The sequence below is a fragment of the Synchiropus splendidus genome, chromosome 4, assembly GCF_027744825.2.
Source record: "Synchiropus splendidus isolate RoL2022-P1 chromosome 4, RoL_Sspl_1.0, whole genome shotgun sequence".
Classification (NCBI taxonomy): Eukaryota; Metazoa; Chordata; class Actinopteri; order Syngnathiformes; family Callionymidae; genus Synchiropus; species Synchiropus splendidus.
In genome coordinates, this window is record NC_071337.1 from 9623092 (window position 1) to 9650550 (window position 27459).

The 27459-nt window shown below is 40.6% G+C and overlaps 3 protein-coding genes across 4 annotated transcripts in view; 2 read left to right on the top strand and 1 right to left on the bottom strand.

Moving 5' to 3' along the window:
- Positions 1–27459, top strand: part of LOC128758223 (3-hydroxyisobutyrate dehydrogenase, mitochondrial-like) — a 70627-nt gene that overhangs the window by 29983 nt on the left and 13185 nt on the right. The window lies entirely within an intron of this gene.
- Positions 12350–15457, bottom strand: evx1 (even-skipped homeobox 1). 2 transcript variants are annotated; one of them, XM_053864152.1, is made up of 4 exons: positions 15274–15457; positions 14200–14543; positions 13356–13591; positions 12350–13171 (listed from the first exon to the last, which is right to left on the bottom strand). In XM_053864152.1, exons 2-4 carry the CDS (start codon positions 14528–14530, stop codon positions 12647–12649), a joined length of 1092 nt encoding a protein of 363 aa, XP_053720127.1. In that variant the 5' UTR covers positions 14531–14543; positions 15274–15457; the 3' UTR covers positions 12350–12646. The 2 variants fall into 2 exon arrangements, with proteins under 2 accessions (XP_053720127.1, XP_053720126.1); XM_053864151.1 differs by having other exon boundaries at positions 14200–15457.
- Positions 19951–27107, top strand: LOC128758222 (homeobox protein Hox-A13a-like). Its single transcript, XM_053864153.1, has 2 exons — positions 19951–23849; positions 26148–27107. Exons 1-2 carry the CDS (start codon positions 23093–23095, stop codon positions 26393–26395), a joined length of 1005 nt encoding a protein of 334 aa, XP_053720128.1. The 5' UTR covers positions 19951–23092; the 3' UTR covers positions 26396–27107.

Here is a 27459-nt window from a genome sequence, read left to right on the forward strand (position 1 = left end):
CTTTACTGGAGTGCAATGAAGGAAGATACTTAAAAATAAATCCATAATTACATGAAGCTGATCTTTTTCTTTTTTTTTTTTTATACCCATCCCTTCATATTGGAAGGCAGCTTCTACCCTCAAATACCTTCCTGGGTTAGCACCTTAAGCCCGAGACGTCTTTAGCACAGGGAGACTTTGACAATTGAAAAGAAACACCTTCTGGATCTTTTTCACTTCAGTGAATTTTTCCCTCCTCAGACTTCAGGTTAATCATTTATCAAACTATGTGGCAGATCTAACCTCCTCTTCTGCGTAGATGCTCATTCATCCTGGACCACTTACATTCCACCTCTCTTTGAAATGGTTCAGACACCCCCTGCTTATATTTTATGATACTTGAACTGGACTTTGCAGACATGCACATTAAAGTGGACGACACAGGGAAATAAATGCTGCTATATGACTGTCATTGGTTGAAACATACTCACCTACAAAGATGTCATTGAGCAGACCGTCCTGAACTGATGCACCTCAGACAGCGGCAACATAATAAAAAGCATGTGACCACAATTGCATAGGTGCAAAGTTACCCAGCATTGTTCTAGGGTAAATCGCTACAGCTATTATTGTGACAAACTGCTTGTGATATCCTCAATCTCATATTGCTGCATATACCTTCATTGGCCCACAAACCATCAGCTGAATTGTGCCGACTTCAGCATCGGTTTCTAGCCTCTTTCGATCTTTTCTCCCACTTTCCCACCCGATTCCTCTCCCACCCCGTCAATCACGCCTCTCTGATAGGCCCATGATTACAATCGACACTCGAATGATTGAAGTGAATAAAACTCAGTACGGACGGTCAGCGTGAGTCATGACCCCACATTAAAAGTTGCGTCTGGATCTCAGCCCATCATCCTTCAGCTGTGCTTTATGACGGGAGGTCTGACCAAGATCCATGTCGCCTATTTTCAATCAATCTAGACCTTCGGAGCTTCCTATGAACTCTCTGCTTCTACTGCCCTTATAAACCAAGACACTGTTTCTGCAAAATACAAAAAGATGTTTTTTTTCTTCCATTGAGTCATCATTGGATTGAAATGTATTCTAAAGTATATATATTTTTGTTTTTAATATGACGTCCCTAGCTTACTTTGTTAGAGTACCGAAATATATATTGTCTCCACCTATGTCATTTAAATCCTGCTAAAGAACTCCATCACCCTTTATGATCCACAAATGAATGTAAACATTGTAATAGAAGTCAACTCATGACATACTCCCTTGAGGAGTCAATTCTGAAAGAGATAATTCTTCAGGTTGTGATCGTCAAAGTTAATTCAGAGGTGCATCTATGCCTTGTAGTTTCTTTCATGAAATGCTTTTGTTCGAATACTGCCATTCTTTTGAGCTAAAGAGCTAAATAAAAACACAAGTATCTAATCACTCATGTTGCATTGCCGTCTGCTGCTCCGTCAATCAGCCAGTGAGCTTATAGGGAGCATGCGGGATTTGATCACGACACACCACACAGTGCATAAAAATAGCAATATGTTGTTCCTATGAAGGCGAATTCAGAAAGGATCACCAATATTTTTTCTTTCTTTCTGGAGATTTGAGATTCCTTTATGGACAGAGCTTGTTTTACTTCGAAAAGTTGCCTCGGTTATTTTGTGCCTGTACTGTACGTCGTACTCCTCTCATGCTGTTTGAGCCATTCGTGTTTGTATTCAAACATTTAAATGCAATATCGACTCGGGGACAACCACTGTTAATGACCTTGGATTATTGATGGAGGCGTACTTTTGTAACCAATATACCAATGGAGAAGGGAGATGATGGCAATTGTTTATTATATGTCTGCACTGTACCGTGGACACTAATGTTACGTTCAAGAGGTGTTTCAAAGAGATATATACATATCGTTGTTTGACATCATCAGTGATTGAACCCAAGCCAGTTGAGCTAATAGGCTTATACTGTATACCAGCTTTTGGTAAAATAGTGGCCTTGCGATTCACTATAGAGATCTGCAGCAACCCTGCCCTTCTGAACCAAAGTTTTGTGACACTGATCAATGAAGCCTAGCCACAAACCTACTTTGCCTCATCCTTAGTACGTATGTGTTTTGTTGATGCTGTTGCTTTTTCATCCCTGACAGTCCCTAAACACAATATTGATATTTTGATTGGTCTAAATATTTTAACTTGTACTTTATTTTTGTATGTTATCCGGAATTTCTCCTCTGTGTTTATAGTACCAAGCATTGAAGGGCAGATCGTCTGTCAGATCTATCTGTTTCAAATTTTCACTTGCCACAGTTTCCGTAATGCTACCTCCTGGTGTGGTACACAAACTGCATTGATCTAGTGGAAGATTACATAAATGCCACTGCTTCCTCCCTGAACCACTCAGTTGAATCCTGGCTCCGTGATCTTGGAATATGCTTGCGCCATCAAGGAAGAAGAATAAGGAAAAAAAAAAGAAATCTAACGATGGAATAATGTACCATGTACGGCTCTGGTTAAACGTTTTTTGTTCAACTAAACATGTCACACATCTGTATGAAATTGCACACCAGGCAACGAATGGAAACATGTAAGCAATGCAGGCCTAATTCAAAATAAAGAGTGGGTTATCTTGTGCTGGCTCCAAACTCCTATAAATCTGGTCTCCCTCCGAATGGACTCTACTAAGCACTGCACTGAACAAGTCGTTACCCAACGTAAACTAAAGTCAGTCCAGAGTCTCGCACGCCCTCTCAGGCCTCCTCCTAACCTGCCGCGTCCTCATAAACCCAGCGCAGAGAGAGCAGTGTTTACAGAAAGTCAGGAGTGGCTCACCTCTGATCTGTGCCGCGATACAGCCGGAGAACAGAGGGAAGGAGAAGTGGAGTAGCAGGGAGGAAAGGAGACGCCAGGGGTTACATGATTGCAGGACAAACTCATAAAAGTTCCATTAACCCACGAAGAGTTAAAGAGGTCCTGTTTTCATCCAGCAGACAGTTGTCACAAACAGAGCATCACCATAAAGCATATCCTCCTTCCTTTCCCTTGATCTGTAGACCCCTCAGTGCCTGTCTTGTTTTCCATCACTTCTCGCTTGATATAATCTCTTTCTTTCTCACCAATCACACATACATGAGACATTTAGATTTACTTACATTAGATTACAATCATTCTTTTCTTCCTCATCTCGGCTTCAGCTGGCTAGACCCGCTCACTGACCCCCCTCCCCGAAATCCGGGTTCCTGCTCGCTGAGTCACAACCTGAAGACGCCACTGGTCAATCTGTTAGCGTCACTTTGTCTGTCTTATTAAACTGTCTCGCCGCCCGCTCAGTTTCAGCTTTGATGTGGATCGACATGATTGAAAGACAATCAGGTCTGCTTCCCTCGGTCAACAAATCAAACGGTGTACAGATCGTATAATAGACCAGACGTGATCTTATCTTACACATGTATGTTGTTTAGTTGGTGACAATCTGCCTTTTTTGCCAGACAACAATTTAATGGACTGCATTTGCAGGAATTTGCTTTGCCTTATGATGGTTCACTTTTTAACTACTCAACATATAGTCGATTTCTGCTGTATACTGGTATTAACATTTTTGTATTTTGTCTACAGCAGACATATGGCCGTTCATAATCCTGAGCACTGATGGGCTCAGCGAAGTAGCATCAAGGAGCTGCTTAGCTCATCATTTTGAATCCCGCTTAGGACTTTAACTTAACTGTAGGATCACATGAATTCATGTTGTTCATGTTGATTTTTATAGCCTGTATGCCATACACTGTACACTATATGTGAAATGAAATGAAATCCAAAAATGGATTAAAATTGTAAATCTCCTTTCACACTGTATTTTGTGACATACGATCATTACCGTCACGAATTTACGTGGTTGGCAGAAAGAATCTGCAGTGATTTAAAAAATTGTCTAATCTGAATTTGGGAAGGCAAAAAGTCCAAGAAAGGCACTAGGCTTTCAGGCGCATCAACAACATTTCACATAGAGCAGTTTTCACAAGTGGCTCCTTTGAGATCATCTTGTTCTCAAACATCTGTTCTGCACATACCGACCCTCACTAGCCAGAGTGAGTACTGTAAAACTGGAACACAGGCAGGCAAAGATGTGAAGTGGCATGGCTAGAGATGAAACACCAGGCTTAAGTCCGCTGTTTGAAAGCTTCCTTATTCTCCCTTGCTTTACGGGTTTAAGGCAAAAAGTGGAATTTGGGTTATTTATCCAAAGAGGACCTCATTCTATGGAGATAACGATTTGATATCCAGCCTTCTTCACATGCTCCTTTCACCTTGAATCTCAAACAAAACTTAGAGAAGAGCCAGGTGTCCTTGAATGTTCCCTCTCTGGCCAACGCCTCACATCTGTTATTGGTCATACATTTTTTTATACTCTGTTTGCTTGTATACATTTTTTCTTGTTGTGTGTCTTTCTCAGACATAATACCTGTACACTGTGAGCAGTGGCCTCTGCTCAGACAGTGCAACCAGGGCATGGTGTTTGATAAGTTAAATCTTTTGGTAAATAACAGGCGAGACATGCAATGTTGAAAGGGCTTATTCTTCTGTAGTATGTACAGACATGGTTAAACAATATTGCACAGCGAGCTCTTGATCTATTTTACTTCATCATCTGAATTTAAATTAATTTATCTATTTGCTATCTCAAATGTTGAAGCATCAAGTCTACAAATGACTCGAAATCTGAGCTACATTAACCCTAAGTCTTTGTGAAGAAAACATGAGTAATACCTGGACTCCCATCTGACCCCACCTCTAAGACGTCAATCAGAGCAGTTTTATAGTTTTAGGGAGGGCTGCTCTCAGCCAAACAGTGAGTGTACTTTCAAAACATCCATTAAGCCACTAAGCACATGCTCTTAGCTGTGTTTCTGATGCTCTCACTATCTGGTACTGCTATCTCCTTAGAGCCTCTTTCCCATGGTGTAGCCTTTCCAAAATAGTGGGACCTACACTCACGCATGCTGTTTTTGATACCGTTCATTTATTCTGAGGTCAATACGTGTGACAGTATCTGTTAAATTATCACATTTCTATTCATGTTCAATAGGGACAGGTCAAAACAGATATACAAGCGTTGGTTAGTGGAAGTCAGAGGTCAACAGGACCGCTCGGCAAGTGTAGAACGTGGGGGATGGGTGAAGTCAAAAGGACAGGAGGTGAGCTGGTGGGAAGTGTGAAGCCCAGACATCCCTATTACCAGAGCAAGGACCAGTGGGTTTAGTTTGACAGCCACAGGACAGGGACATAATGAGGATACATCACTGAAGCACAGAGGTTTCTATTACACACAACAGTTTTGTGTATCGACCAGATTCTACTTCATTCAAAAGACAAGCCAAACGCAAACTATAATTCACTGCAGATCCTCTGATATTTTGAAGGACCTTACTGTCAAATTCACTAGTGGCGGCTTAAAATTTTGTGTCATTTAACCAAAAATCAAGGCAGTTAACAGTGGAGTTCTGGGCCTCATTTCCTTTGAATAAAAACCTGCTCGGAGAATACAGTCAGAGACTCTCTTTTGCTCTTTTTTGTTACAATGTTTAGTTAGTTGTCAGGTAAAGCGATCAGCACCAGACTGACAGTCCTCAGACACCTGATTGGCGAAGCTGTGTGCACTCACTGCTGCCCTTGAGGACCGGTTTGGACACCCGTGTTCTAGACCTTTAGTGAACGCTTGGTTGAGTCCCACCCTCCCCGGCTTCTTTTTTCTCGATCTATCATCTCACCCACGTTATTGTCTTTTGTTTTCTCCACCGCCTGCTGTACTTCAACAATCAGTCAAGTTTACCAACAAAAATGAAGTTGTGAAAGGAAACAGAAATTCTTTTATCTGCTGATAATCACAAACACTACTATGCGTCATGTCTCTGCTGCTTGTCAAACTGGTGTGTTATCAATATGAATTGGAAGCCTGCATTTACCCCCAACTCAGCTCTACAGACAATGCAGTGATGTTGGCGTGATCTGGTTCAACCTGGCAGCAAGAATTGCTTTTTTCCATAAATGCTCTCTGCTGGATGACTCTCTGAAGCCACCACTGTTGCAGAGCAGTTAAGCGGCCAGTGTGCAGTAAAACTAAATTGGATGTGTCAAAAACTGGGCTCATCTGCAGAGAACTTTGCAGCCAGGGCTGTTAAACAGAATCACAGTCATCAAACAAAATGCTTATGTAATGGTTTTGAGTATTGGACACTGTTTGCGTGACCAATACTGAACTAAACAAAAAGATGGCGGTGATGAATTCAGCTAAATGGAGTTTGCATAATCTGTATTCAAAGGTACTTCTACATTTGTGTGGTGCTCATTTTCTGCTCATGTTTGCTAACGTTGACAGAATTCCTGACTGTCTTGTGTACATTTAGTCTGATCAAAGGCAAAGCTTGTGTATCTGTTTTAATAGATGTTGGTTTGCATATTTGCAGTTTTACGTTCATGTTAGACATAATCACTATTTGGTCTGAAAAGTAAACATTTAAAGAAGTTTTCTAATGAGTAGTTTTGAGCCAGCTCCATATCTTCCACCACTGGCTCTTACATTTAGCATTGTGTCTTATCCAGGTCCTATTCAGCAGTACGAACGCTACACACTCCAGCCAAGGTATTTCCCAAACCACTATCCATTGTATTTTATCTCTCTTCAAATTTCGTACTGAGTCAGCACTCAGCAATTTCATCAATACTATTGTAAAGATTTGAAAACCTATCCCACCAAGTTAACTCACCGGTTTACTAAAACTTGCTGTTTTAATCAGGTGAAAGTCTACTATCCAAAACCTGAGAAATGATTTATGATGAGGGCTTTAAATGCCTTGGCATAATGAGAATTTTTGGATACTTTTAAAGGGGACCTACAATAGTATGTTATCTGTCTGTGTTAGCAAGATGAAACGCCACCTTAGCATATGGTGACATGCAAAGGAACAATCTTTTTCTGAGTAATTTGGTTTTAAAAATAGGCCAACATGATATGTTATCCTACTGATCTGATGGCTTGGTGAAGTCAAGCGGCCTGACATCAGGAACGCACCTTCATGTGCGTCACAGACTTCATAGAGCGTCTTTATAATTGTGACTTAATATTGTTTTGAAAGGTTAAAAAGTGTGTTTTTGCTGTGAAGGAGAGGAACGTGTTTTGGTGCAAGGCTGCTCTGTTAATATGTGACGTTTGGTCACTGTAGAAAAAAAATGGCATGATAGGTGACCTTTAATTCAATCTGCACTGTTGTCACTTTATTTGTGTATTATTATTATTATTATTATTATTATTATTATTATTATTATTATTATTATTATTATTATTATTATTGACATAGTATTGTCGTATGATACTTACATCATCATATAAATCCGTTTTCAATTTTATGGTATTTCTATCTGACGTTGAAGCGGAAAGCTGAGATCACCACGTGTTTTGTCAGTGACACTTTTGAAAAGGTGAAACAGACATCACTGTTGCTCATGCCATATTTTGTGATCAACAGCGAATTTGCGCTCCAAAACCACAAACGCTGACTATTTCTTGTTCAACATTTTTCACGACGTCGCTGCATTAATCGTTGTACGTGGATTTTTGTTCATGCAGGGACACATATTTCGTTATCTAGTTTACATCTTAAGTCTCCATCCTGCTGTTTTTCTGTCTGCTCCTTGCAGGCCCCCTCACTCTCCGCTGTACCGTAAATAATGTTGATAAAGACGAAACCACTTTTCAACCAATTGATTTAACATGACCCGCGTTCGGCAAACGATATTGGACGGCCCTTTAAACAGACGCGGGTCTGAATGGCGCCTCTTGTATGTTGCATTAATCTCACATTCATCATCGTTAGCGGCTGATCGCTGCGTCCACGCCTCCGCGACAAGCGCCTGTAAATTAGGACGTAATCGCATTTAAATAGAGGCAACAGAAGACAATCCATGTGGCGGGGTTTTGGTGGACAGCTGCACCGCTCCTCCCCAAATGAAACCGCTTTGTGCTGTTAAGTGGTGTGAGCCAATTTCCCCGCATGGATCGTGGATTTGTTAATGCTGGAATGTGCGTCACATCGAATGTTTTCGTGGCATGAAGAAAAAAAAATTGTTAAGTAAGGTATCTGCAAACGAAGTATGTTCACAGATAAGGATAAAGGGGAAGAACAAAGACCAATTAAATTATCTAATTAGCCATGTACCTGATCGATTTTGACGACAATTACACGAGGCATTGCTTTAAAATGATGCATCGTGGTCATAGATGTATGGTCAGAAAAGTGGCCAAGATGAACCATCACATTTTTTATATGTCTATTATGTCGTGGTATTTCTCTCTCTTTATTTTTTTTCTCCAACACAAACAAAATGGGTTTTTTTTCATTGATATTGGCCAGTCACACATTGGTGCATTGGATGAAAAATTGCATTGAATTTCTTTATTTTTATTTTATCTTATGTTTATTTGTGTCTTGTTTTCATATTTTCTGTTCATTTAAATTCTATACAATCAATGAGCATTATAAGTTATAAGAATTATGTTTTGGCCAACAAAAATACATGATTCTCTTTTCGTCACTCTGCAGATATCGACATTGGCGAGTAGAGTATGCTGTGACTGCCAAATACACCTTTTTTTTGTCTCAATAGTGAAGCTTAAAGACAAATTCTGCTTCCCAAGATAAACCAATTTAGTGTTCGAGCTGTACTACTGTGGATTGTAGCTGCATGAGCTAAAAGTCAAACCTCATCCTGAAGCCCCCAGTCTGTATGAAACAATCATTTAGTTGAACTATTCCTCATTTTACTATATGCACAAGATCCATTTTCCTGCTCGACCTGAGTGGCTATCAGAGGCAAAGACAGTCCACATAAATCTGCGCCGAGCCTGGCAACTTAAACGGCGTATTATTCCAAACATATGCATTTTAATCAGCTCGGTCACACTTACAAGAACTGCAGTTAATAAGGCCATCAATCAAGTGCAGGATGCAGGCGCAGGAGGAGGAGGAGGTGTGCTGGTGCAGTCATGTCTGACGATGAACCTTTTTACCCCTGAAAAAGCATCTGATGTGATTGTTACACTTGTCATTTTCTTCAATGGGGAGCTGTGGTAACGGTTATTTTAAAATTTGTAAATCAGCCTAATTGTGACAGCAATTTGAAATCCATTGGTAGATATCCAAATTTGAAACCTTTTTGAGCAAGAGGTCACATCATGTTTTTTTCAGAATATACTTTCTTATCAGCATTTTCATTTACCCATTTATTCATGTTTTTCTATTTATTTTCCAATTTTCCTTCTTTAAATATTTGTTTTTGCTGGTTTTTGATTTTATTTAGTTTATTCTTAGTACTATGATTATAAATTCATTATTTTTTTTATTTATTTTATTTACATAGTTCAACATTATGTTTCAAATGTTTGTCCCAGTCAACCAAAAGAAGAAAGAGGCCAGTGGCAGCCATTTTGGATTTTTCTTGTCTTTTTGGCAAGCTACGATGAAGTGCAATACTTACATATTTTCCTTTCCTAGGTTGGACATGTTCAAAATCAAAAGCTTTTACAAACTGTTTTGGAAACAGCGAGCTCCTCCTGTGACCCCATCACACGCGTAAAACTATTTTCGCCAGTCAAATGTTGCCAGTTAGGATCTGGCTGATTGGTGGCGCCGTGCTGTCGATCTCCATGTATCCCCGATATCTTCAGATGACTGAAGCTGTCGTGTCTATTAAGCGGTCTGAAGGAAAATATGAGTGGCGTTAACAGAGCCCAGGGACCACTTAAGAGTCACGGTCAATCTAGCGGTCACATCAGCAAGTGCACGGCGGAGATTGGAGGGGGGCGTTGGTTTGGATGTGAACCACTTTACATCACGATTTGTCCATTTATTGGAGGGGGATTGATGTGCTGAACAGGCTGATCGATTGTGTTTTGGTCGGAATAATCACAATTGTGAGTTCAAAAAGAAGCAATGACTATATGTTTATCCTTATATATATATAGCTGGCTGAACTATTGTTATGACTATAACAATGCTTTATTTGCTTTATGCTTTAACAATTAGTGGCTAATTTCCTTTCTATACACACATCTTACAGCTCTTTGTGGCCACATTCAGTCATGATATCTGTTTCTAGTTTATGTTGTCTTCAGCGAAGCTAGTAGTTGTGCAACATTGTCACAGTTGTCATCACAGGATATTTAAATGTCATTTTCGCCTCGGTGTTTCACATTCATAGTGGTGGTCATATTTGGTTGCTATCGAGGATTGTCAGTGGCAGAAGCTAAATAAGATTTATTTATTTATTTAAATGTTAATTTATGTTAATAATGATAATAAGTTTGTTATAGTTCCCAATGTCCCTTTATGTGGTGGCAATGAGCACGTGAGTAGATAGGAAACATTGTAACAAAGAGGCAGTCAAATTCATACCACTGTGTTTTAGTTTGGCTAAATTTGGTATGTAAAGATAGAGATATTTGATAAAATATTGACAATATTTATAGTTTGTATTTATTTATTTTAAGTCAAGGCTTTTGAAGAATGTGTGGCTGAAAAAAATCCCGGCTGCCAAAGTAAAATGATTATAGATGCATATATGTATTTGAAAAAATGGTTTACAATGTGTTTTTTTGTAGGAGTCGCCTGGTAAAATAGTCGTCTATTTATGTTTGTTGGATCTGGAAAATGCTTCTCTCTCATTGTGATTGTCCTCCTTCCATCTCCAGGGTCCCGCCCCCCTCCTTCTCCTCAAACGGTGTGGGATGTAATCCGCTCCCCGGGCGCCTTGTTACCTTTTGGCAGTACCGATCTCTGTATAGTATTATCATTAATTCAACACTCACAGAGAGAAAAAAAGAGGAGATCCAGGGTCGTACATATACATCACATACTAATTTCACCGGCATCTGCACATTTTGGAGTCGGCACGAGGGTCCCAGAGTGGTGGGCTGCTTATAATGAGACGTTAACAAAGCGCCTTGTTAAAACGAGAGATGGGCAGCATCAGTCTATGTAGCACTACATGAAGGTCGTTTTTGGCGTGGAGACTATAAATTATAATAGGCAGGATAAAGCCCCTGTTCACTTCAGACTCATCTCGCAAACCTTGTTTTGATGGAATTCTGAATATAATAATGATGAGTGGCACAGTGTTAGATTACAGGAAACACTGGGGACTTGTGTTATTGTGTCAGCGTTATCTCGGGTTGACAAGAACAGGTTCTTCGTTTGTATTAATTGTGTTTTCAATACTTGCTGCCTGCAGCAGTGTTGTGTTGGTACTCAATCTGAATTGAGTTTCTGTCCATTCATCTGAGGTCATCTGAAATAGATTTTTATAGAGATTCTCACAAAGAGTGGCACAGTTGGTACAAACCACAGCTGTCATGTGCCACTCACCGCTCACTTCCTGTTTATAGGGATGTTTAGCTAAATGAAAGAAATGTGGACTGCACTTGTCAAAATTCGCACCACTTCTTTTATAATTCATTTAATTTTCGGAGTGGAGATGGAATCATTTTTGTTCTCTAGAATCTCTCAGCCTTAAACATAGTAGATGTATATTTAGCAGTGACTTAGCTGCATAGCTATCTTTCATAGTTTGGTTAGGCTTGTAGATGTAAAATAAATAAATAAATTAGGAGAAAATATATACAGAAAAATGATCGGTTAACATTATGAGATGCACAATTGCCAACTTATTCCAAATTCCCAAGGATGGTTTAAATCCATTTAGTTCTGTAGCTTCAGCTGCTGTTCCATGTTTAACAACAAACTGCCATTTAATGTAATTTGTTTTTTCGTTTTCAAATCGTATATAATTCGACTACACTTGTGTTATTTGTTAATTTTATTATTTATAGGTTTAATCCCATTCAAACAATGTAGTTCTTTTTAAAATGAAATATTTGGCAATATTACAGCATATGTTGCATAGGAAGACAGTTTGAGCTTCTGTGGACTTTTTTATAAATGTTTTCTTAATGGTAGTTTTTTGCCAAAATTTAAGCCTCCAAATTCTGGAAATTGCTGCTGTTGTCAACCTCCGATGTTAAAATATAGTAAGATTAAATTCAAATTAAAGCCCTTTCCTTGTTCTTTGTTCCGCAGTTCATTACAGACTTACGTGTTACCCAAAAATAACTGAAAAAATGTAATTAAAGACCTAAAAATTGGGTGACACTATTTTTTTTGATTGTGAAAAAAAACAAAATGCAACCCATTATATTTTTTCAAACAGAAATAAAAGTCAGTATTTTGTCTGCTGTGCCCCAAAGAAGCATTGCAAAAACCCTGTAGTGCTGAATAGTCCGTTATTATACGAAAGATGATGATGGAGTGAAAAATGCATTGGCTATTTTTGATCATAAATAATTTAATTTTGACATCGAATATAAATCAAAATGAAAATGTGACATTCCTTCCTCATTAATTTTCCCTTTTTTAATGCCATTTCAAGAATAAACGTAACCTTTGAAGGGAAAGTCCCGCGACTATAATGAAAGGCTGGCAGAGTCCTGGAGGGACCGACTGATAAAGGAACCCTTATTACAAAGAGTCACATCCCCAATTTTTGGGACGAGTGTCATTGCCAGGCTTCATGCAGCATGAGAGTTCTGAAGGAGAGGGGAAGGGCGTCTATCTGGTGAGGGGGACTTCCTCCCTCTGGTCCAGAGTCACAGGTGAAGGTTTGCTGAGCACGGAAGGTGTGAACGTGACAAAAGCATCAGTCCGGCTGGTCGGTGAACAAGAGAAATCTGACGCAGTGGTTCTAGAGCTGATGCCGTTGGAGGGACTGGAGTGACATGCCAGACAGGAGCACGGGCTTCCTCCCGGTCCCAGTCCATGAGCAGGACCGGGGGGATACAGGGATGGATGTCTGAAGGCGCAGAGGAGCTCCGGCCTCTGATAGGGATGCGACAGCATCCGGAAACTGTCGAGGGAGCGAAGAGGGTTCGGAAACGGGCTGGCGGACGGTGCCGATCCTGCTCCGAGGTGCGAGTAGTAAGGCAGGGGCAGGTGTGATGGGAAGGTATAGGGTAGATTCCCGGCGGCCGCAGCGTGGCTCATCATGTAGGTGTAGAAGGCCGGATCTGCTGGGTGAGGCCAAGTCATGGCCAGACGCTGACGTTTATCCTTCATCCTGCGGTTCTGGAACCAGACCTGAACCGGAGACACGCCGCGTCAAATATTAACCAGCAGATCCAATAGCAGCTCAGATTAACATCATTGTTGTGAAAACCCCAGGCCTGTTCACCAGAACTTTTACCACGATGCTATTGATATAGATACACTCTGTCCGGTCATTGTTGAGGCCTGGTTGTGACAGCGCTTGAGCAGCACTCACCTTGATAGTGGTTTCGGGGAGGTTTAACGCGGTCGCTAGTTCACATCTCCTGGGCCTCGACACGTAGTTCTCCCGGTAAAATTCCTTCTCCAACCGTGCGATCTGCTCCCGGGTGAAAGCCGTCCGGTACCGGCGGATTTGGTCCGCTGAGTAGGACAGGGAGCCCTGTCCCGCGATGTTCTTACCCGAGTCAGAACCGGTGTCATTTGAATGAACAGGTGAATCTCCTTTTCGTCCTGAAAAGAAAAAAAAGTCTGATTAATAATCGTTGACAAAACGAAAGCTACATTTTAAAACGATTTATTTTCATATTATTTAGTTGCAATGTTATTTGCAGATGTGATGTATGTTATACATTTTTGAAAATAAAATTATGCATTTTATAATCGATTTTTACATCAATCACACGATTTACTTTTTGAAATCTGAAATGTAATTTCCCGAACTGTGGTAGCAGACGATATTAAACATATATATTATGCGAATACATATTTAAATGTGAATGTAAAACCATTTGAACTAGCTTTTTTAAAACCCCATATTACCGCGACGTTATATGTTTATTAGATCGGTGTCTCCTCTATTTTTGAATAAACAATCAATTTTCTTTCTTCTTTGGAAAATACTGATATCCTTTACAACGCTAGACGAGATCATGTGAGTTGATTTAGAGAGAAAACAGCTGCGTTTGCGCTGCCATGGAATTGCGTTGAATTATAAGGACTTTTTACGACTGCGACACTAGTCCACGATGGTGGGTGCCACAGTTGCCACATTTACAACGTTTTGTTTGTTGTTAAATAAATAGACCGACGGTTCTGTTGTGTGCTGCACCGCCTCCTACCATGCTGCGTCGGGTAGTCCATGCTTTCAGGGGTGCAGCTCACGTCGATCTCCTCGTAGAAGTCGGACTCGGTGTCGGAGCTGCTGTTGTCTTTGCGGAGATGAGCAGCTTGGTGGAGTCTGTGTCCAGTCGAGGATGGGATTGGCCTCATGTTCCTCCGGGCGCTCTCCTCCGCCAGCTCGGCTCTGTCCCTACTGAAGGGAGCAGTGCCGGGGCTCAGAGGGCTGAGTGGGCTGCGGTGGTCCTGCTTCGCCTGCGGGCTTCTTCCCCCTGGCGAGTCGCTCTTGTCCGACTGACCTCCCTCCATCACCACATCCTCTCTGCTGTCCATGCCGGCTCCGAGACTTGTGGTGAGGAAGGTGGATGGGTTGGAAAGTAGAGATGTGATTGTTGAAAGAAAGGATGCAATCCGGACTGGAGAGCGATGCAGAGTGCGCAGAGAGATCTCTGGGAGGGATCACCATTTACCCTCTCTCTCTCTCTCGCTCTCTCTCTTCTTCCTTTCTCTCTTCCTCCAGAGCTGTCATTCTTAATAGGCTGGTCGTCATGACAGCCCCCCCTCATGACGACACACATCGATTTGATATGAGTAAACTGAGGAAATCCGAATCCGTCGTCTTGAACGCACCCAGATCGGTGCTTTAAAGGAAATGCATTGGATTGTACAGAAACTCGTAGTCTGTAAATACACGTGTAATTACGATAATCACCCCCTTTTACTGGAGTCAAGTGAGGTCATCAAGTATGACACCCTGAGCTTTCACCGAAGACGCGTTTCATGAACAACAGAGCTAAACTGTTTTTTTTTTCTGGCTTATTTTGATGTTTATTCGTGGAATACCGGGAAATAGCGGGGATGTGAAATACTGTGAAATCCCATTTAAACATTTCCGCGAAGGCGCCCGATTTACAAAAGAAATTATTATTTCATTTTTAAATATTGTTGTAATACAGATTTAAAAAAGTGGTCAATGGATAGGTCCTAATGTTCAAATAAAAATCATAATGACAACTATAGAGAAAGGAACAGAGGAGGAGTACTCTTTTTGTGATCGTCTATGGCTCTAATGTTACCTGTTCTCCTACCAGTTCATCTGCCGCCCCAGAAGAATACTACTTTTCTACAACCACTAGTACATCTGTTACTGAGCACTGTTATCACTATTATCACTTTTTTCACTGTCAATTATAATATTGCCGCTATTAAAACCTCCTGTACTACGACCAATACTACATGTTAAAACGTCTTTGCGTCTACTCTTTGATTACAACGATTGATTACAGTACTCGTTACCATGACTACATCTTTTGCAACTAATCCACGTATTAGAGTTATTACTATAATTGTTGCGTCAACCACTGCTGAACTTCCCTCAATAACAAACCCCTCCCCCCACCACTAGAGGAAATAGTATTTCTCAGCTTTGTTACCTTTATGTCCTCGTTAGAAGTAAAACAGTCGTGACCGTTATTGTACTACTATTACATGCATAGATGCTACTTTCTAATACCCCCAGAACTTGTAATATAATTTCAACTCATATTACTGCTACTGTTAGTATGAGCAACAGCAACATGCTCGCTTGTTAGGCTGCTACAACTGAGTACTACAATAAATACTTTTAACCTGAAACAACTTATCCTCGCAGACGCAAGCGTGCAATCGTGTGATCGCTATGACAACGTGTATTTGACAACCCAGTGGTTGCTATGGCGACCTTACCTCACCTTAATAAAGTAACTTATGTTTGAAGGCGTGCACTCAGACACACGCACGCACGCCTAGGGAAGACTGACTGAAGGTCTTTCTCCTCCTCAGCTCTTGCGCGCCCTCGTCTGTTAGAAAGAAGGAGAGCCCACGGCAATGCCCTCCCCTCACCCCCTCCCTACCTCGCTCCCCCGCCTCTTCTCTCGAGCCATATAACTCGGGGTCTTATTCTTTTGCTTGTTGACTTCTTTCACTTCTTAAAACCTTGACGGGCAAATTCTTATCGTCTCCCTCGATTCTGCTTGTAATGCCGCAGCTTCAGAGGCTAAAAAGTCAAAACTTATTGACACACTAGATCCAACCAGAGACATGTTGAGGGCATGTATGAGATTTAGAGAATCACTGGCATACTGTTGAAAAGACCACTTCATCAAGTTGACCTTGACCTCCATCACTTGTGTCTAAAGCAGCCATTATTTGCAGACCTGACTTGACTTATGCAACAGGTCGTCACTCGATCTTGTGATCAGCCGGAGATAAGACTTTTGCGCAACAGATGAAGTGACCTTGCCGCTTTTACAGTAGTGCCACTTATATGGTGTGTGTTTTAGATAGTGCACAAGCAAGGATATGATAGAGGATCTTGAGGAGCAGCTCGGATCAAAGACGGGTGGCGCCCCCCATGGCAGACACATGGAATGTACCCCCGCAATTTTACTAGCCAGTTCAACTTGAACTTGACCATGAAGCATGCGCAGTAGGCGTGTAATCCAATCTATCGCTTTACAGCGCGACTGCGTTCTTCCCAGCGGCATCTTTAACCAGCTCCTTTTGGGTGTTGGAACGAACCTTTGAGTAAATACACCCGCAGCCCATCCCTCCCCATAGTAGCTCCTCCTACCTCTGGTTCTTCAACTTGGCCTTGAAAGGTGATGACGCAGCTCTGCTTAACTCGCTGACCTTGATGACTGTACAGCTGGAAATGCACACTGAGAGTTTATATCGCTCCATGATGAGCTTAGCGAGCTGGTGAGATCAGGCCCGTAGCACCCCATTAAAAGAGAGGAAACATCATGGGGGGGGTCTGACTTTAGGCCAAAGCTGCAGTAGCAACACCATAGACCAGGTGCAAAGCCACAAGACTGCATGTCATTCCTGCTCTGGAGGGAGGTGATATTTACAAGTTCGTCTGGTTGCAAATGGGTTTTTATTTTTAGACCAACGATGTCATCAGCTCCACGGAGAGTACCTTTTTAACATGTATATTTTGGGTTTGTCTTAAACCTGTCTTTATCTGAACTGTTAATAGATGTCGCAGTTACTTGTAAATATGTGCCCAACTCCATTTAAATATACATTATTGTAGAAGACAAATGTCTTCTTGTTTTGGTCCATTGAATTAGCAGTTGACTCATGATCAAGTCCCGTAATAATCCCCGTCCCCGTATATGTTCTCTTGCGAAGTTTTGTTTTCCATCCGTTTGCGGATCGTTCAAAGTAGTACGTGTCACTCTGTGACTGGAAATGCAATGAAAAATATTCATTCAATATATTATGGCTGTTTTTTTCTCCAGAATGTAAGAAACCTGTGTGGTGAAAGCCCGTGTTGTGCTTATTTTCATATTTATAATGGATCATTTTAACTGTAAATGTAGATGTATTGGAACAATACATCGCATTTTATTTAAAGGAAAGGCAGTGTAACTTAACTAATTGAGTAAGTAGTGGTAAATAAGTTAATGCCTAATAGAAACAAACTCTTATTAATTAGCTTTGGGGTTATCTTTTTTTCAAACTCACCAATTTACAGCAACATAAACTTTCACTGAATCTTCTTGCATTACTGTAAATGAAGTCTGTCGAAAGGCGATGTCCAGCCACCTTTACAGGGGGTAACCCTCGATGGCAACCGTGTAGATGCGCACGAGTTTTTATATTTACCGACATTCTTGTAAACGATTTGCTGATGTACATTTGACAGGTTAACACGAAAACTTTTGCTGGAGAAACCGAAGCAGGATTCTCTGTAGGCCTGCGAGGATGGTTAGTGTGTCTTCATGTATATGTGTGCGTGTGTTTGTGAGTGCGTGTCCGAAAATCTTCCTGTAATCCACCACAGGCGGCCATCCATGCAGAAAATATGGAAGGTCCCCGCCCACCGCCATGACCACTAAAACACACTCGCTCTAATGCTTTCACAACTTTTTGACAGTCACTCATAAGTCTGTCGTGTTTTGAGTCTTTGTGGGCGTTTTTTATGTTGTATTTATGGAGGATCATAACTTTAAAAGCCCCGCAGGCCTGGGGAAGAAACGCGCTCTTTCTCTCCCAAACGGATTCTGAACAAACTAGAAGTTCAAATGGGGACCACAGAGAAAGATGCCAAAATAGAGACGCGTCCAAAATCCACTTCGCGCGATAGGAGCGCCCTTTATTTCAGGGTGTCTTCGTTTTGAAGTTCTGACATGTCTTTTGTCTAGACTGACCACATGTGCTGCCACCTTGTTGATGAGACTTCACACGCAGAGACACACACTCAGAGAGAGAGAGAGAGAGATAGTGGGGTAGATAATCTAATGATTAATGCTTTTTGCGCTGATGCCACGACAAGCCTTGATTTATGCGCTGACTCATTTCGACGTATTTAGGAGAGAAGAATATTTGAGATGATTAATGATATTCTTACTTTAATATTGGCGATGAGACAAAAATCTATCACCAGGCGCTTTTGAAATTATTCATGCTTTATTTGGAAGATGGCTGTATTCAAAACAAACAAAGGCACAAATTACTACATATATTACAACGTATAAACGTGTGGCATAAAACAGTCCAACTATTATATTTCCCCCCGAAGTGCCAAATAAAAATCTTCGCTATTACTGATTATTATTTACTTAATTTTCAAGTTGTTATGAATCAACAGTTTGTTTCAAGCAATTCTCTCTGAGCTCACCTCAGTCATTTTCTAAGCTAATAACTCGCTTGATTTTCTTATGACTTTCATTGGACTCGGCAGCACCAGCGATTATTTGTTCGGTCAGTCAATATGTCACTCCTCCTTCAATTAAGATTTACACGAAAAAACAAAACGTTTCTATTCTTTTCTTAACGCCGTCGCGTTCATTTGGGACGCCGATAAGTTGCCGTGTACCGACAAAAACGTCATTCAGCTCAAATCTTAGACAATAAATTAGCCATGGCTTCATGAGATGCTAGTTGTTTTTGTTGTCGTCTTTCCAACGTGACTATACTCATCTTCTTCAATGTGTTATGTAACTTATTTTGGACCTCTCACGACACACCTAACGTGATTCTACTGAGCCAAGACGAGACCTGATTTTGTGTGATGTTATTTATTGAGGCACATTCGTTCTTTGTGGTCATATGATGACATGACACCAACAATTTTGTTAAGATTTCATCCTTGTCCACAGATGCAATACAATAATGCAAGTTATTCTGTATTACATGATAAATACATAAATAAAAAAATCATTATGTACACAGATGGTGTTATATGAGTCTAAGACTTGTGGATATTTTTACGTTCTGAACAGTCTCAATCACTCAAATTATGGCTCCTTGATATATCCAACGTCCATAAGAATGTAGTGTTAAAAACCGCATGTTGTTGATCCTTTAATTATATTATTATAATATTATTTTTCAGGGTTTGAATGTCGTCTGGTGTTATTTGTGTAGCTTAAGTAATATAAAACAGGCTTTTGAAGGCGTGGATATAATGAAAATCACTTAAGCTGCGTGTAACAACCACTAAAACCCAATGTCGAGACGCTTAGCCACAGGTGATATCTTACCATGTCAGTGACTGTATTACATTTCATTTCATATTGCATTCAGTCAAACTGGACAATACCATCATTTTGCTTTCCCCCCTTTGTGTAATATGTTTCTACTACACGTCAAATGAAGCCCAAGATTAATCACTTTATAAAAAGAAAGAAGAAGAAACATGATATTTCCCGAAAGTGTGCATTATATTGCTTCAATATTTAAAAATGATTCCACCATGAAAACATCCCAATGTATATATTTTAATCGTCTGCATTTGAAGTTTTCTTAGTCGTTTCTTTATCATTCTCAAACAAAAATACATATGTATACATATATATGCGTATAATATGTTCATGTTGTAGTTACATAACATTGGCTTCCTTGAGTCCAGCTTTTTATCACACGTAGATGTGGGAAAAAATGCCTACTTTTATTTCATACTGATACAGACACTATTACATTAACGCCGATAACACTGAAGTCTGTTTTCAGTATGGCATTAATACTTTTGTCCTGCCTCGTTTTGAGGTTTAAAATGACTTTTCAGTGCATCCATTTTTATTCTGATCACGTGAACATCTACTCAGCACAAAGTAACGTGAACGACATGGTTATGTACACTTATTAAGAGGTAAATGGTAAAGGTGTTCAATTAGTCATGAGGAAATGTTTTAGGAAACGGAATTAGAAATGAGGTGTTTGATGGGACAGTGATAAAGCTTTAGTATTTTGGGTTTGATGTTGACGTGTGCGTTGTGTCGTGTTTTCAGATAACTACACGCTTTCATCGTCGCCACCGTATTTTCCCACAACACACCATAATACTAGTACACACTCGGACCTTTCAAGCTCAAACAAACCTCCTCCTGCTCCTATTTCCCCCCCCAAACACAGAGTCGTAAACAAAGTAGACACACAAACACACAGCACATTCACACAGATCCTATCATTTTCACACATATTTGCCGAAAAACGCCCCTCAAAAGTCGCTCCAAACACACAAAAACAGTCATGTTCAGCGTGCATCCCCAACTCTTGGACAATTAGACAGCAGCCGGAGTGAAGTGAGCAGAAAACAAAGTGATAGTAAAAGTTAATGTCCTCCAATCGCTTTCATTGGAACAGGAATTCTCACCCTCCTTCCGCTCTTTTCAACAGTCAGACGGATCTTTAAAAGCCTGAATGGCTCGTCGGCGAGACAGCAACTTTCAACTTGACCTTGGCCCCCCCCAACTGTCTGTGCTGCAAACACTCCTGCTGCCTAAACCGTGCAACATTCTCTCATGTGTGCCGCTCTTTTAGTGACACTTTGCATCCGTAAATGTTTTATCCGATGTCCACACAATCGTTCACATGTAATTCCTCGATATTTTAATAGCTCAGCAGAGTTGTTTGGCTTCATTTAAAACCCCATTTATCTTATTATCCGTGGATTAAAACAACAATGGCGTCATTTGGCTGAATTAATGAATCATTCATATCGCCGCAAATAATCGCGCATGCGTCAAGAGGATTTATAGCGTCTTTTCCCCTCTACTTCCTGGTTAAATGCATCACCGTCTTTACAAAAACGTCTATTTATTTGTGACCAAGGAACAGATGTTGCGTCATATTCTATGTATTTTATGCGGACTGTCCGTTGTCATGGAGGATGCAGACAACTGCGCAGGCGCAGGCCCCCTGGCGTTTATCAAACATCTGCATTTTATTCTTAATCTGACAAATAATTACAATTTTGCGCGTTTTGCTGTTTGTCACGTAAGAATGTGACGTCACACTCGACATCAATTGGACCCGATAGAAGCTTGCTTCTCAACGGCCCTGTCTGAAGACGTGCATTGTTTTGTTAGAACCTGTCAGGAGATTATGTGTCAGCCAACATCGTTTTGGAGAGCTCTTCAATTCACTAGCTATTTTCATGAGTTACTGTTGCTAAAGTGATGCAATATCAACTAAATCAAAGTGTCTAACGTTCTCCGCAGTCACCTGAGAGATTACGTGAAATTGCATTCCGCTGCAGAACGTCCACACGGATACATCAACAACATGAAGACGTGATTTCTTTAACGCTTCAAAGTCAATTTGTGTATCTAGACACCTTTTCCTCATTGGTCATAACTACGCCGATCCAAGCTCTATTAAACAGCTCCCGTTTTCCATTTATGTTTTGTTTTTTCCCTTATTATTCAAATGTATTCAATCTAATCGCTAAAGTACACATGTAGCCTCAGTATTCAAAAGCATTTTATTTTACTTATTTACTTTTGCATTTGAGATTTTGCAAATTTTTGCTGCGTTTCAGAATTGAATATTAGAGGAGGCGTTTAATGGCGAGAATATTTTTACAGACCCACGTGCACACCTAAATCAAGGACCCTACAAAACGAACCAGTCTAAACTAGTTCTATTAGAAATTTATGTTTTTGTCCCATTATCTAGGTTACAGTGGTGAGCTCTTAATTTCCCAAAAAAATATGAGGCTTCATTTTTCTTTGCTTCAACGTCTATTATTATTAGGTGTATTAGGTATAAGGTGGCGTTAAACATATATTTAAAAGTAGAGCATTTAAAAAGATTATTTTAATTATTTCGTTTTTTTTAAAAGCATGAATAAGTGATCTGCATTTCGTTTTTTTTCTAGTACACGTCATCATATTGACCTTCACTTTTAATTTAGGATAGCAACACATTTTAATACCCTTTTTACAAACATATATATGTCCCGTCAAATGCATTGATTTTGCAGGGAAGACCAGCCTTGCCAGCAGTGTGCTCCACTCATTGTGCCCTTAGTTTGAGTCCTGAGATCAAACCCTGACTTCAGTTCCAGATGATTCTCGATCTGAATCGCTTCATCCCTCAGAAGACCCAAAATATGCCTCAAATATTGGAAGTCATTCACTTTCTCGTCTAACTACGTTTGTCACTGTACATTAATTCTCACCACTGTTGACTGAACCGGGAAAGGTTATCCTGGGATCTCGGCAATTCAAGATATAAACAGCTCCTAACCGATGCTTTGGGTTAAATATTTGACATTTTGGAGTTAATCATGCGTTTTGTGTCCTTTGAGATTGTAACTAAACCCTCCAGTTTTGTTTAGGACCAGACACCTGAAATGTGTATTAGGAGGCTTGATCTTGACCTTAAACTGTCTCGATCTTGACCATTAAAGTCCGATGAGCTATAAATTGTTTATGCGGTTGTGGTTTAAACCTTCAACATCTCATCTCGAACATTATTTTTTGACTCCTGTTGCCTCCCTGAAGACTGCCGCCTTGGACTTGACACCAATTGTCTTGGATCAGGTGGTCTTGACCGCAGCACTACGGCTAGTACTCCATTGGATTCATTATCTTTAGTGTGAATGTTCACCGTCCTCCCTGCATGGCCCGTCACGTGTCCCATGCTGGGCCAATGACGTGGCGCGCCCTCCTGCGTCACATCAGCCCCGACTCTCCGCTTCACTTCAGTGTTGGAGCTTTTTCCAAAAGAGCCAGACGCTTCAATGTTGGACGTCGTGCTATGACAACGTCACTGCTGCTCCGTCCACGCTGGGTCGACCCGTCTGTCATGTTCCTGTACGACACCGGTTCCGATGAAGTGAGCAAGAACATGGAAGGATTCGCGGCGAACCAGTGCAGGAATCTGATGGCCGCGTCTCTGGCACCGAGCGCGGCGTACTCGTCCTCTGATTCCTCCGTCCTAAGCGAGCCGGTGAAGCAGTGTAGTCCGTGTTCCGCATCCCAGAATTCTTCCAGTGCGTCTTTACCCTATGGATATTTCGGAAGCGGCTACTATCCGTGCAGGATGACGCACCACAGCAGCGTCAAACCGTGCGCTGCGCAATATGGAGAGAAATACATGGACACGTCCGCCGCCGCTGGCGACGATTTCACATCCCGCGCTAAAGAATTCGCCTTTTACCCCACGTACCCTTCTGGTCCGTACCAACCTGTGCCCAGTTACCTGGACGTGCCGATGGTTCCCACCATTGGTGCGCCTTCAGACTCCAGGCACGACTCTCTCTTACCGATGGAGAGTTATCAGCCGTGGAGTCTGGCCGCCAACAGCTGGAACAGCCAAGTTTACTGCGCCAAGGAGCAGCCGCAGCCTGGACACATGTGGAAGCCCTCCATCGCAGGTGAGGAACTGCGTCCTCTTGCGCTTTTGTTTGGTCGTTCGCAAAAGCTGGAGGCTGAATTGTATACAGCTAAAATATTTAATGAAGGGAGAACAACCATGACCTATTTGGTTTTATTTTTATATTAGTGTCCATACATAATGGCTGAAATAGGCAAAGAAAAAAGCATTTATTTTTAAAATGAAAATAAAACCAAGCGACCACAAACACCTCAACATGTAACCTCAAACAAAGCAAGATGGGTGCATACAAAATGTAAATATTTGGAAATAGTGCCCATGTTTTAAGAGTATTTTAGTACTGTTGCTCTTAAACACATACAAATTTGCTGTCTGTTTAATCTTAAAAAAGCTGCAAGGCTTTTTAGAATCTGTATATGGTAGAATCTGAGCTTCACCACCGCTGTCATGTTGTAAATGGTGTTGTAGGTCAATGTTAGAGATGAATTCTCTTCAGCATAACAATGTGCCTGTGTCACATTAGTAAAATTAATGTGTTTTTCCCATTCTATTGGCCTGATTGTGCATTTTAAAAAAACAAAAATTGGACTTACTATATAACGTTGCCTGTCTTACGGTTTGTATATTTTATCATAACCACTAGCCACGATGTTGGATTCCAGCATTTAAATAAACGCATAGCTTCAAGGTTACGCACATGAAATGTTCCTTCCATACAAATGTAAACAGACCGGGTAAAAATATCTATACATTTAAAAATTGTACCTATTTTGTTTCTGTCACTCTTACATCAGCTCCACTGATATGAGCAGATTGATTTTGCTTCAATCACCGAACAACTTATTTTAAATTGAAGAGTCAAAGATGGTGGATGGTGGTTAGATTTCCAGCCAAACATTGGTATCAAACAAATACTGGTATCCAAGCGAGAGTCTCAAATCTCCATTGTGTGGATGGTGTGGGTTTATTGACGCTTGAGTAGTCGCGTCTTGGTGGGAGCAAGTCAATGAACCTGCAGGAAATTAAAATATTCAGTCCCAGTTTAAATGCCTTTCTATGAGGTCACTTAAATACCGGACGATACACACTGAACAGTCTGTATGGACATAAAATAATCCAAGAAAGACAAAGTAGGAATTTAAATTTGGGTTTGAAAACATGGCGACCATACTAGAGGCAACATAGCAGCTGAACGACGTTCAGAATTCTAAAATGGATCTTCTAGTTTTACATGTTGAGGTTGCAAACTTGCCTGATAGGATTTGAGATAAAGAAGATTACGAGAGCTCACTTTGAGAATTTATGCCAAATGAAAATATATTTCACAGCAGCCCGTCTCTTAAACCTTGGGATCTGTCGGCTGTTAAAATTTCGGTACGGCTTTTTTGATTATACCGCCAAACACGGCGATGCTAGCTTTTCTTGGAACGCGTTTTGTTTGCTCTTTGCTCAGTTTAATCACTGCTTCTTTTTTGTCTTGACCCTATGAGTGTCACTCATCTGACCCCATACAATCGCTGCCACTAATTCATACATTTTCGGTCGCCTGTACCGTAATTACTTTAGAAAAATTTCTTCAATCATTAAAAAAAAATCACAGAAAAATTCCGCATTTCCACGGTGACGCGTTGGTAGCTTGACTAGATTTTTCTTTTCCAACGTTTACGATGCAGTCGAATTGTACACAAAATATCTCCTGTTAATATACATATATATTGCTGCATCACAGAGAATTTTATGAAATTTCTTTTGAAACCAAAAATGTGTTCTTGCTCAAATGCGAAAATTATCTTTTGGTACGCGACTTATTGAAAATAGCATGCCATATTTATTTGCCCGCAAAATTCAGTAATCGCATAACACATGAAGAGACACTTTGGCAATATGGTGCAGTGATGCATGAATTACAATTAATTCTCACAAAAAATATCCATCTAAGATGGATTATAGACATGACAGGTTTACAAATGTAACATTTTGAATCTAATTTAAGCAGTTAGGATTAAGTAAACTAAAATTGATCTCGAATAAACGTTTATTAAATTTCAACTATGCTTTCATTCATTTTTACATATTTAGAAGCTCGAGCCACTGGTCACACATTTTGATTAATAAATCAGAAAAAATATATATTTTTGTAAAAAAAAACAACCTATACCGAGATTTTTTTTTTTTCTTTTTTAAGCACCGGGCTATTTTTTCGGGCACTTGCGCGGTGTTGCTGTTAGTTACGGTACTTCTCACACAATTCAAGAGATACATCACGGTGGATGTGTAAAATGTCTGTTGTTTACGTGTGGTTTTCAGCCCTTTACAGCCTCTTTTTCTTTTGTCCCAGAATCCGTGTCCCACTCTGCAGGAGAGTCCGGCTCGTACCGACGAGGGAGGAAGAAGCGAGTACCCTACACCAAAGTCCAACTGAAGGAGTTGGAGCGGGAATACGCCGCGAATAAGTTCATTACTAAGGACAAAAGAAGGAGGATATCCGCCCAGACCAACCTGTCGGAGAGACAAGTGACCATCTGGTTTCAGAACAGACGCGTGAAGGAGAAGAAAGTGGTCAACAAGTTAAAAACTGTCAGTTAGTTCCTCAGATCCCCTCAAAAGACACGCACACGCGAACACACACACACGCACCTGATGACTGAATTTCATACATTGACATTTGACTTTGGACTCCAAAAGGCTGGACCCTGATCTTTCCCGCCACTTGTTAAATATTCTCCAGGACTTAAGTGGGTCTTTTATTTTGGGACGTGTGTGTGTGTGTGTGTGTGTGTGTGTGTGTGTGTGTGTGTGTGTGTGTGTGTGTGTGTGTGTGTGTGTGTGTGTGCGGAAGTGACCTGCAGTGTTCGCCACCGAGATACACGTTTATCAGCAACTTTTAACGAGAGACATAAAAAGAAGATTCACTATTTGGACCTTGAAGATGTTAAATATTAATCTGTGGCTTCCTCTTTTGTATCGGACACACGTGTTTCTCTGATATCCAGGTGCCATTTTGTTGTGATCCTGCTTCTTGATAATCGTCTGAAAAAAAAGTGTGTATCGTTGTTCTGCATCTTCGTGGTTGTACATAAATTAAATATGCGTGTGTGTGTGTGTGTGTGTGTGTGAGAGAGCGAGAGAGTTGAATATGTCGGTGATAATGAGCGTCGCAATAAAACGTGGATTTGATTTCCATCTCGTTTGTTTTCTATATTATTTTACTCTTTGTGAGCTGGATTCTCTAAATAAATTATTTTCGCGTCAGCAAGCGCGGCATTCGCACTCCATAGGCGTCAGACAGAATTATGATTATTATTTTTGTTTTATTTTAGAATTGTGGAACTTAAATACAGCAAATATCGGGCGGGATTTCATTGCTAAACTCATTCGGTCGTTGCCAAAAACAAATGTGTCGGTGCAGGCTCGCTCTGTGAGGAAATGTAATGGAACACTGCCATCTAGCGGCGATATTTGTAATGGCACTCAGGCCGACCTTATAAAGCATAAATGTAATTGAAGGATTATCGAATGGCTAGAAGGGATTCATGGAAGGACTTGCATGTTTGTTTTAGACTTAAATTTGTGACAACATAAAGTTTATTTTAAAGCGCTTGATTGTTTTCCGATAATATAATGGCATTTTATTGTAAACGGAGCCCGCG

Bases quoted from the DNA above. Each gene is read 5' to 3' on its own strand.
- evx1 (XM_053864152.1), bottom strand. From the start codon at position 14,530: ATGGACAGCAGAGAGGATGTGGTGATGGAGGGAGGTCAGTCGGACAAG. The intron at 13,592-14,199 runs GTAGGAGGCGGT...TTTTCTTTTCAG, and splicing joins GGACTACCCGACGCAGCATG to GACGAAAAGGAGATTCACCT. The intron at 13,172-13,355 runs GTGAGTGCTGCT...TCTCCGGTTCAG, and splicing joins TCCCCGAAACCACTATCAAG to GTCTGGTTCCAGAACCGCAG.
- LOC128758222 (XM_053864153.1), top strand. From the start codon at position 23,093: ATGGCCCGTCACGTGTCCCATGCTGGGCCAATGACGTGGCGCGCCCTC. The intron at 23,850-26,147 runs GTGAGGAACTGC...CTTTTGTCCCAG, and splicing joins GTGGAAGCCCTCCATCGCAG to AATCCGTGTCCCACTCTGCA.